The following is an 11,099-nucleotide window of genomic DNA, read 5'->3' as shown; positions in this document are numbered from 1 at the left end:
TCAGTCAGGGAGGGGTCTAAGTAGGGGCCAGGTGTGGGGGACAGTGCCCTTGAGGGTGGGGGCATAACTGGGCAGAACACCCCAAGCCCAGAATAGCAGGTTAGAGAGGGTAGTTCTTAAGCTCCCACACTCACTCTAAACAGAGCTGTAAATTGGGATGGGGAGGGGTCACAAATAGCACCCTCCAGAATTTCTGGTGCCCAGCGGGGGACTTGGGTGGACCCAGACCCCAGCTCCTTGTGCAGCCCTGATTTGTGCCTGGTCATGTGGCCCTCCCTGGTGAGTGGCAAATCCATGGCTTTGTGTCCACACAGTGAGGCCTACCAATGTCCCCTCCCTCGTGGTTCCATGCCTTCCAGAGTCCTCTGATACACTGTTTGGCTGAGCCCCTGACACAGTAATGTCCCCATTTCTCAGATGTGACAGGACAGAAGCCTGCCTATGGGGTGGGGTGTCCAGAGGTAAATGATGAAGCCAAGGTCATTCAGTCACCAGCGGACGGAGGCCTCTACCCTGCCCTGTCCTACAGGCCCAGGCAGCCCTGATAAGGTGGGCCCAGAGTGCGGGCCCTGTGCTCCTCTGCCCTGGGCTGCCCACTGACAGGTGAGCCCAGGTAAGGGACAGACAGCTGGCAGGGGAGGGGGAGACGCCTGGCGCGCGGGTCTGGGTGTTGCTGCAGAAGCCAGGGGTGGCAACTGGGCTTCCAAGGGCCAGCTACTGGGGCCAGCATGGAGTGACCGGGAACCCGGGGTCTGGGGTCCCTGGGCGCCCCAGACCCGCTGACCAGGCCCCGCCCCCACCCCCACCCCCGCGGCACAGGCGGGGGCTGGGGCGGCGCAGCGGAGTGGGGCGTTGGCGCTCTGTGCTGGGTGCTGGGTGTGCGCCGCCGCCCCTGGCCCCGCTAGGCGGTCTGCCCTGCACCCCCCTCGCCTGCTCAGGTGGCCCCCAGCCCTGCTTCCCTCGGCCCACTGCCTGGGGCGCGCTGCAGCGGGACTATCACGGCCTGGCTACTGAGCCAGCCAGGCCAAGTGGTTTGGGCGCTCGAGGGTGGCGCGGCGGGGTGCGGGGTGCTGGGTGACCAGGGCGGGCAGCGGAGGAGCCCCCGGAGGACAGCAGGGGCAGGGGGCGCCCAGGTAATGCGGAGGACCCGGGCGCCAGGCCGCGGGGGGCGGGTGGGCCAGGGCACCTGGGCCGGGCCAGGAGGGCCCTGGGGCGCCCCAGGAGCAGCGGGCGGCGGCAGGGCGGGAGGAGGGAGGGAGGAGACGACGGGGCCGGGCCGGGGGCTTGGCCGACTGGGAGCAGGTGGGCGGGGACAGGGGCTAGGCTGGAAGAGGCACCGCAGCTAGGTGGCTGGCTGAGCGCGCAAACAGGGCGGCCGCCTCCTGGGCCTGCGGAACGGTGAGGCCGCTGGGGTGAGCGCCCCTCCTCGAGGACATGGTGCGGTGCCCAGGACCCGGAGGCTGGGCGCGGGCCCGTGTGGGGGGAGGACCAGGAGGCCCGCTGGTCTGGGCGCTGGAGTCCCGGGCAGCCTGGGCGAAGCCCCTGGATGGGCCAGAGACAGGAGTCCCAGGGCAGAGTGCTGGTGGCCCTGAGGGTGGGCGAGCACGAGCACTGAACACAGGCACTGGCAGGGCTGGCACGAGTGGCAGGAGACCAGGGGGCCCAGAGCGCGAGTTTGGCCATGGTTTGGGAGTTCCTCCTCCCTGGCTGCCATGCTGAGTCATGAGATTGGCGATCACAGAAGCCTCTCCTGCAAATCAGTTTGGAGCTGAGGAAAGGCACTGGGCAGGGATGTAGGGAGAGTGGGGAGGCCAAAACTGGGGCCACCAGGTGCCCTGATGGCTCTGTGCCCACTTATGAGGGACTTGGGGGAAAGGGAGGATGGCCCTATAGCCCTGCCTTTCTGAAGCTCCAGCTTGGGTTGGGGTGAGGGAAGGGCTTCAAGGCCAGGCCCTGCCTTCCTTCTTCGCAGGATTCAGCTGTGTTCCTGTGGGGAACAGTCTCACATTCCTCTGGCCTACCAGAAGCCACCATGCCAGGAGGGCCAGGAGGGCCATGCCTGCCTGATTGTGGCCGCCTCTGTGGAGCCCTCCTGCTTCCCATTGTTGCCAGGGCAACTGCCTATTGATGGAGTATTTCTAGGGGGAAGAAACAGGCACTATATTGGGGGGAAGGAGGGGCAGGGGGCCTCCTGGCAGCCACACCAGCAGTGAAGGAGTGAAGGTAGCTGTAGAATTGTTAATGGCATGGGTTTTGCAGGGTCTGGCCACCGGTGGACCTACTGGCTGGCTTGCAGATGGGAAATGAACTAATGACTTTCGCAGGTGTCAAGAGAGCACACAGTGGAAGCTGCCATGTGTGTGGGTGTAGGTGTGCATGTACCCAGGTCAGATGTCTTGGGGACAAAGAGATGACTGTCAGCTCTTACGCAATTTTCCCATACCCTGGTATTGAGACCCCTCTCTACTTTTCTCTAAGCTAAGTCATAGAACATCTGTTTCTCTCATCACTCATTCTCCTTGAACCTGGACACGACAACTCCAGTTTCTGTCTGTCCCTTTCATGAGCATACCCTCACCACATGACTTTCACTGGCTCTACCTGAACCTCAGAGATCCAAGATTGCAGTCTCTTATTGCCCTAATAGTCCATTCTGGCTCTGAGTCAGTGAGGTTCAATGTTTCTCACAAAGGCAGCCTGATCACTTGGGGGCAGGGGGTGTACTTCATGGGGCGGGAAAGACAGAGGTGTTTCTACAGATAGATGTTAGCTTTTCTTACTTCCCTTTAGTTTGAGTTGTGCTTATTTAGGATTTGTAGCCAACCTGTTTACCAGGAGTCTAGAAGACGTATTTTAAATACACACCCAGCCTCTGGGAACAAATAGAAAAATGTCTTTCACTTCTCAGAGGAGAAGCATTTATGCTTTTCAGCTGGCTTTCCAGGGCTCCTGCACTTGGCTGGGACACACTAATGCTGAACTTCCTGGCAGCCTAGGCAAAAAGGGTAGCACAATAGGTTACATGGTTCACTTGTCTTGCGTCCACTTAATTATAAAATCAGAGATTCTGCTTGGGGAGGGGTGCAGCTAGTGATTGCTCCCAGATGTGGACAGCTGGCCAGGGCTCTGGAATCTGTGTGTGAGTGGGAGTGGGTGTTGGGGAGGGCAGTCTGCAGTGAGGCTTTTGGACGTCAGCTCCAATTCAAGGTCAGGCTCTCATCTACTCTTTGGCCACATAAATCACTGTCTTGGGACTGTGCTGCAGCATTCTATAATGCAGAGGAGGAGTATGGTGATTTTTTTCAGGAGGTCCTGGTCATCTCTTCACTCTGTCTGCTAAGGATGGATGAGACAAGTCACCAGATCTTCTGAGATGATGCTTGCTTTCAGGTTGACCTTTGCTGATTACTATGTCCTCCTCATGAGCTGCCTATTCTGAAGGGTCCTGGGATTTGTTATCCTGGGCAACACTAGTTCTCGAGCATATCCCTTTACCGTCACTCTTGACTAGCTTGATGGGGTGAAGACCCCCCTCCAACTCTCTAAGGTCCTTTCCAGTAGCACAAAGATTTGCTAGGGAGTATGGAAGGAGGGATCTTGGTCTGAAGATTTTCCTTTTTCTAGAACACATGTTTGGGAAATAGTGGAAGTTTTGCTGCGGACTCTGCTTTCATCTTGGGGGAACCTGAGAGGGGAGTGCAGGGGGGATGCTCCTTTCACCTTGCTCTAGGGCAGTGGGGGATTTCACAACTCCTAGCCAAGTGGGTGCTTTCTAAGATATGACTTCACTGTGACTGCTCTTCTCCCTCAACAGGCAAGTGACACGTGGGATCTGAGAGACCATCATGGTGGGTGAGTGTTTCTGCTTCTGGTTCCAAACCTGTGCTGGAGGATTAGATCTCAGGGCTAATGGGGAAGGTCTTCCTTTGGGTCCTCTTTGGTTCTCTCTCTGGGGATCACCCCTTGCCTCTTGTTTGCTGGGACATGGGGTCATGGACACTGATAGGGACTGAATGACAAAAGAATGGAAAGTGCAACATCTAAGGGTCATGCCAAGATCAGATGTACCCTCTTGGCCAACAGAAGTATGGGGCTCAGGTCATGCCAGTAAGCCCAACCCTCACAGTGATTTTCTCTCCTTGTAAAGAGTAGTTTTCTGAGACCAGAGCCTGGCTGAGCTCTGGCATCTGGCAGTAGCTGGGATCGAACCTGGGTCCTTATGCATGTAAGTTCTCTGCTCAGTTGCTGAGTGTCACTGCAGGCCTGGGCTTCTGTCTTTGGAATCCAGAAATACAATTTCCACTCAGTGCCATTTTTGTGGGGCATATCTGTGCCCGGTCTCTGAAGGTTGAGATTCCTCAGCCTATCTTTCCCAGAGCCACTTTGAGGTTCCTGTGTGCACAGACCCCGGACCCAGCACAGTCTGGTTTTGCTCTAAATACATTGAGGCAAGGCAATGACTTCAGACTCAGTGATAGCACAGGTGGTCTTTCAGGTGCAGGAGTCCCCCTTAGTCATACGATGCCATTTGGTATTGGTCCCTAGCATCACCTCAAGGGGAAGTCGGTCCTCAGCAATAGGACTTGGATTTTCTCTGACAGGTGAGGTAAAGACATCAGCTCTGGTCATTCATGACTTTGACATTGGCAATCACCCCTGGCTACACTTCACTGTCCACAGCTCCTGTCATTACCAGGGCATTGGGAGGCCTGGCTGTTGCTGATAGGGCAGAAGGGCTTCCAGAACTTGCATGGTGTCCCTTCTCTGGAGGCCACCATAACTGCTTGGCTCTGTCCTTGTGCTCACATGGATGTGAGGGTGCCCTGCCACCTTCCCCTTCTGGGCCTCAGTGCTGGTTCTCTCTGCAGTGTTTCTGGAAGCTAAGAATGCGCATTCAGTCCTGAAACGGTTCCCCCGTGCCAATGAGTTTCTGGAAGAGCTGCGCCAGGGAACCATTGAGCGGGAGTGCATGGAGGAGGTGTGCAGCTATGAGGAGGTCAAGGAAGTATTCGAGGACAAAGAAAAGACGGCACGTACTGCATGAGGCTGGGTTTGGGGGGCTGGGAAGAACCCAGGAAAGAGTAGGCCCCACAAGGCAGGTGGGGAAGCCAGTCCAGCCTGAGGGCCTTGGGGGTCACAGAAGAACCAAGTGACTGTCCTGCCCTTCCAGCCCCACCCACCTGGCTCTGGGGTCTCCTCCTACAGGAGCTGAGCCCCTTGTCCTCAGTGCTCCCCACTCTCTCATACATTTTGAGGGTCATTCTCTCTGCTGAAAGTCTCAAGGGGCCCCAGGGTGAGTGGCTCTGCTTCTTTTACAGATGGAGTTCTGGAAGGGGTACCCCAATGCTGTCTACTCTGTCCGAGACCCAGCACAGAGCTCTGATGCCATGTACGTCGTGGTGCCCCTTCTGGGGGTGGCATTGCTGATAGTCATTGCCTTGTTCATCATCTGGAGGTGCCAGCTGCAGAAAGCCACCCGTCACCATCCATCATATGCTCAGAACCGGTACCTTGCCAACCGTGCTGGGCACAACCTGCCCCGGGTCATGGTATACAGGGGCACCATGCACAGCCAGGGAGAGTCCTCTGGGCATCATCATCATCATCATCATCATCATCATCATCGGGGGGAGGCAGCAAGCACCCCACAGGTAGTTCTGGGCTCCAGCCGGGCGAGCAGAACCACGGTGCGCCTAGAGAGCACCCTGTACCTCCCCGAGCTTTCCCTTTCCAGACTGTCAAGTGCCACCCCACCCCCATCCTATGAGGAGGTGACTGCACCCCAGGAGAATAGCAGCAGTGAGGAGGCAAGTGTCACTTACAGTGACCCACCCCCAAAGTATGAGGAGATAGTTGCTGCCAACCCTGGCTCCGACAAGTAGTGGGAACAACCCTGGTGTTGTGTCAGGTGTGAGACCCCCTTTTAGGGGATTCCTATTTTCTTTTAAGCCTTTGAAAGACTGTGCCACCACAAAACAGCCTTAGCCTCCTTGTTGCCAAATAATTTCCTAACCGTGGATTTGTAGGAAGTCAGTGGTCAGAGGTGGATGGGATGGGGTAGGGGATATGCATGTGTCACCAGCCCTAGCCAGGGTCACAAGGCAGAGAGATCAGTTCTTTCAGAAGCCCCCACAACACCCCACTTTACTACCCCATCCTTCCCCCAGGACTGGTTTATCCTATGCCAAAGGAATCTCCCCACTTGCTGATGGCAACCAAGATGGCCATGAGCGCCTGGGCCAGCTGTCTTGGGAGGTGTCTATGTATGTGTGTGTGTGTGTGTGTGGGGGGGGGGGGCTTGCTCCAGAGGTTAGGAGAAAAACTCACCCACAATGTCTCTTTCCCACCACAGTCCCTTCCTTTCTGTTCTTGCTTACATTTGGAGGACAGGGGCAAGAACTGCACAAAACAAACAGTGACACACCAGTGATAAGTAAACACAGTAAGACAAACTACTATAACTTGGTCCTTCATTGGGACACCAGTCACCCGGACCTGCGGGGTCCTGCAGGCCCCATTCTACTCCCACATCCTTGACCTAAGTCAAATAAATTTCTAGAATACTCCAGAAAGAGGACAGGGTGTGTGGAGGATGAGAGGTGGGACCTGAGGGTCACTAAGGGACCCAAGGGCACTTTGTCATTTTGGAGAGTATTTCTTGTCAGGAGCTTGAATTGATTCCAGACCTTGGCTCTCCACACATGTCCCCTGTCCCCTGCCCATGGAGTCCTGAGTTTCCCAGTGGTTGGGGGTGCAGGCTAGGTTAGAGGCCTCAAGCCCCCACCCCTTGAGCTTCATTGGCTGAAAGGAATTTTAACTCCACAAACACAACCTCCTCTGCTGTGTGCTCTCCCACTTTGAACTGTGAGGACACACCCCTATTTGTGAGTAGATACATTGAGTTATAAGTCAGATGACTGAATTATCCCCAAAGGGGGTGCCAACCTGGGGATAAAAGCCTAAAGAAACTTTTTTTTTTAATTTTAGGAATTTCTTTGAGGGGCCGATGGGGAGTCCATGGGCCAGGGCACAAGGCCCTTCAAAGGCCTCACCCTGCTTTTTTTTTTTTTTTTTCGGGTGCTGGCCTCTTTTTACAGTAAGCCCTGCCTGTGACAGGGGCCTGCTCACCTCATTCTTGAGAGTCTTCAGACAGTGGTGGGGCACAGATGACTTGCCCTTCAACTGTCAGTGACCGTGCAGCAGACACTGTTCACACGATTTCCTCTACCCCTTCATGTCCATCTGCCTGGCCTCGATGCCAAACCATTTGTCCTCTGTGGTGCTTTAAAAAATGTAGCACATTTTTGTGGAGCCTAAAAGAGTGCATATCCAGGGTCTATTGGCAGCCACAGCAGTTTAAAGCCCACGAGAGGACAAGCCTCTCTCTGCCTCCGCCGCTCTCCTGGCTGGCACAGGGCCTCGGTCTTTGAACACCGCCCTGCCTCGAGGTGACAGACAACGTCTGAAGGCCTCCTCAGCCCTGGGGACCTGGCCTTGGAGCTGTTTCAAGACTGGAGGCTGGTGTTCTCCTCCCAGTGAGCCCATCAGCTTGGACCACTCAGCCCTAAGGCAGGGGTTTCCCTCCTTCCCCCTACCTCACAGGCCCACTCAGGCTGACTGAGCTTCAAGTACCAAGGAGCTATTGTGCTTTGCCCATAGGAATAACTTTCTGGAAATGTGTGGGTTCCAGAAAGGTAGTCATGCAACTCGGATGTGGCACCTCAACCTGGGGAGTCAGTCTCCCTCTGGCTCCTTCCTCTTGTCCATCCCCTAGATCCCCAATGCCAGAGGTGCTGAGCAGGTGACAGCCACCTTCCTTCCTCCCTCCAGTGTCTGCCCCCAGTAGGCCTTTCCCATCACAACTCTGCCCTTTCCAGAATTCTGTTCTTCTCCTAATGTTGGCTGGGTCCTCCCATGTTGGGGGATCTGCAACCAGCCTCTGCACCCTCAGTTTTGCCTCCAGAAGGCCCTGTGTGGTGTGCAAGCCTGGGAGAGGTCCCCTCCCCACCGAGCAGAAAAGTAGGTGTGGGCTTCACAAGCCAGAGTCCCAGGGCCTTTGCCAAGGGTCACTTACTGCCTGAGTAGAGATAGACTGAGGGGAGCAGGGGCCTAGGCCAGGGAGGCATCCAAGTCCCTGGGGGTCCAGTGCTCAGCCTGCAGGAGCTCAGGGCAGTGCCTTCAGGCCTGTGCGCTGTAGTCAGGGTGCTCGGTGGCGTTCTTCCTGCCAGGGCCGCCACTGTGGTCTCGGGGACATCTGTGCAGCACAGGGTAGGGCAAAGACTGTACAGCACACCATGGTCATAATTCTTTGTGGTGCACACTTGGCTTTGATGAATGCCCTGTACATACCTTTTCAAACTTTGTCTTTGTATGAATGCTGATTTGATACAATGCTAAGTCTTCAGCTGCCGCTTTTGTTGTTTTAAATTCTTGTGTGTGCGTATGTGTGTGTAGACACGTGTGCACATTGCCTTTTCTCACATGCTTCTCTGAAACAATAGCCGGTTGTGTGGCTATATTTGTACCAGGAGGGCTCCAGTCAGCAGGGAGAAATGTCACTTCCCATGGCTGGAGAGCCTGGTGGCAGGGTCTTGAGCAGGGAGAGTGGACATTAACTGCGGAGATCTGCCAAAGCACCATCAATAAGAAGTTGAAGTAGCCCATCCTGTGGGGGTTCAGCCCTCATCCCTTCTCTTTCCTGCCCCAGGTGTAGGCTCCTTGCCCTCTGCTCTGAAATCAACAACTGAAGATAATCCCAGAATTTCTGGACCTTTTGCTTTTTTTGTGAGATTGGATTTCATGGAGAGATGTGTGATTATTTACTTTGGGAATGGCTGGGATACTTACGTAGATCATTGTCATTTTAAAAAAATAGAAAAATTCTTTAAAAATCCCTTCAAATAGTACTGTTACCTGTTTTCAACCAAAAATTTTTTAAAACTTTTGAAATCAAGAATTGCAAGCTTGCCTCCTTTAGTTCCACCCCCACTCTGAGCATTGGATTTCCCAAAGAGAACCTCCAGCCATGAGGGGAGCACACAGGTGCATGACGCAGGCCCCTGGTCATCTGCCAGGGAAGTCCCTTTTCCTTGTGAACTCCACTGCCATTAGTGTGAATTCCTTAGGGTGCTTTGGTTAACAGGAATATGTTTGATTTTCTGGATGACATCTTCCTGGCAGCTCAAATATGAGGGACCAAGGATAAGAAAGTGTCCTTTTGTGACAGAGTGGCTTCTTAGTGCTGTATGGGTCCTCTCTAGATGGGGTTGGTCTTTTGACAACTGAAAGACATCCCACTAAAGAGAAAAGAAAACCACTGTCTCTAGGTTCTTCTTTGGGACCAGAAAGAGACAGACTTTCAAGAGAGACTCCATTATTCACCCCTGCTCTTTCCTCCTTGGGTATTCATGTGTGCTCGCTTACCTTCAAGTTCTAAGCTGAGGTGGGCAGCTGGGCTATGGCTCTGGGCTGCTTTGCAGTTTGAAAAGGAATGAAGTGTTGTGTCAGGACCACAGCAATTCAGGAACAAGCAAACATACATGCACACACACACCCTAACTTGACTAATACTTGTCAGCAGAATGAGCGAACAGCAAAGGACTGTCATCAGACTGCCTCTAGCTGTGGTACAATGCCCATGGAGGTCAAGCCCACTACTAATGCAGACCTTGAGGAAGTTGAAGCTTCACAAAACTCATGGATTTTGTGATCCTTGCTCTGTAGAAGTCGTTGTCATCATCTTCCCTTCAGTCAGGTTTCAGGGTCAGATGCCCAAGAGGAATCCAGTTTAAAGGAGTACATTTCTTCAAGGAAAAGGCTTCAGATGTTCAGGATCCCTTCACTGTGCCTTCAGCTTTAGGGTCTCAACACTTGTGTCACATCAGGTGTTCTGAATAGAATGGTGTTTGTCTTCTCTCCACTGTGGGGTTTGGGTGGGGGAGGGCGGTCTGCAGCATTTCTACTGCGCTATTATATCCCCAGTGAATCATGTAGTTTGTGAGCTAGACTGCAATATGAAGTACTATAACTGAACCTTCCCAGCTCTTTTGTCAAGTTGAGGTCTTGTTATCAGGCTGGCTGGTCCCATTCTCCCACCCCCGCTAATATTTCTGTGTGTAGAGATTCTCCTTTCACAGGCTGTAGGCGGTGAGTCTCACCTGAGCAAGAACAGACAGAGATATCCAAACTGCACACCCCCTCGGGCAGAAAGCCCGAGCAGTTGTTCCACGTGACTTGTGTGACTGAATGGTGCCTGCCTCAGCATTCACGCACATCTTCAGGATTGGAACAAATCCCACAGCTACTTTGGCCTCCCAATCTGTCTCCCTTTGTGGAAGTCCTTTGCTTAAGCCTGGACACGCCTGCTCTTTCACTCTGTGATTGTGACTTTGTGATATGATGACTGTAACATCAACTCCTTTTGGTACCACTTTCAACTGTGCTTGTGCTCCTGTGTTGACTTGTGTGAGCTGGGCACTCAGCACTACACCGGAGCCCAGGGCAGCCGGCATCCTTGCTTCTGGTTTCTCTCTTCCTCCTTTTCTAATTGTTGAGTTTCGCTGTTCAATTTTGTCTCTTTCTGTACACGAAGATAATGGATAATAATAAAGATCAAATGACATTCACTTGTGTCCTGTGCTTGTCCATCTCCATCCCATTGACCCTCAAACTTGCATGGTTAGGAGTCAAGCCTGTTAGTCTGAAAGTCAGACTGGTGATAAGGGAACAGCCCAAACCAGTTTTCAAGACAGAAGAGAGATGACCTGGGTCCTAAAGCTTGTCCCCTCCTATGTAAGATGATCTCCTCACCCATCCCCCTGGGGCAAGGTTAGGAAGATCTGTCACAAATCATGTTAGCAACTTCCCTGTTACCTGATCTCTGCTCACTAACAGAGGTGCCCCTTGCTAAAAAGATGCCCTGCTTCTTCCCAGAGCTGGGGTAGGAGTGGGAGGGAAGAATTGCCTATGGATTCTATTGGGGGCACATAATACTTGGACTATGTCCTGTCTGAGTTCTGTGGATGACCAAAGACTGCCTATACATAGGCAGGGAATCCCTCCATGTCTCCCCTTGAAGGACCTAGTCTTCCCCCTTACAC

At 53.7% G+C, this 11,099-nt stretch overlaps 1 protein-coding gene across 4 annotated transcripts; it reads left to right on the top strand.

Annotated features, from left to right (window-relative positions):
- The first annotated feature begins 862 nt into the window (after positions 1–862).
- On the top strand, positions 863–10,625 carry PRRG3 (proline rich and Gla domain 3). 4 transcript variants are annotated; one of them, XM_060183218.1, is made up of 5 exons: positions 863–1,133; positions 2,325–2,386; positions 3,815–3,852; positions 4,869–5,029; positions 5,319–10,625. In XM_060183218.1, the coding sequence occupies exons 3-5, from the start codon at positions 3,846–3,848 to the stop codon at positions 5,880–5,882; spliced, it is 732 nt and encodes a 243-aa protein (XP_060039201.1). In that variant the 5' UTR covers positions 863–1,133; positions 2,325–2,386; positions 3,815–3,845; the 3' UTR covers positions 5,883–10,625. The 4 variants fall into 4 exon arrangements, with proteins under 4 accessions (XP_060039201.1, XP_016046937.1, XP_060039200.1 ...); XM_060183217.1 differs by lacking the exon at positions 863–1,133 and adding an exon at positions 1,321–1,398; XM_016191451.2 differs by lacking the exon at positions 2,325–2,386.
- The last annotated feature ends 474 nt before the right edge of the window (positions 10,626–11,099 follow it).

This window comes from Erinaceus europaeus, chromosome X (genome assembly GCF_950295315.1).
Source record: "Erinaceus europaeus chromosome X, mEriEur2.1, whole genome shotgun sequence".
Classification (NCBI taxonomy): domain Eukaryota; kingdom Metazoa; phylum Chordata; class Mammalia; order Eulipotyphla; family Erinaceidae; genus Erinaceus; species Erinaceus europaeus.
Note: the sequence above shows the minus strand (reverse complement) of the source record. Positions and strands in the feature narration are given on the sequence as shown.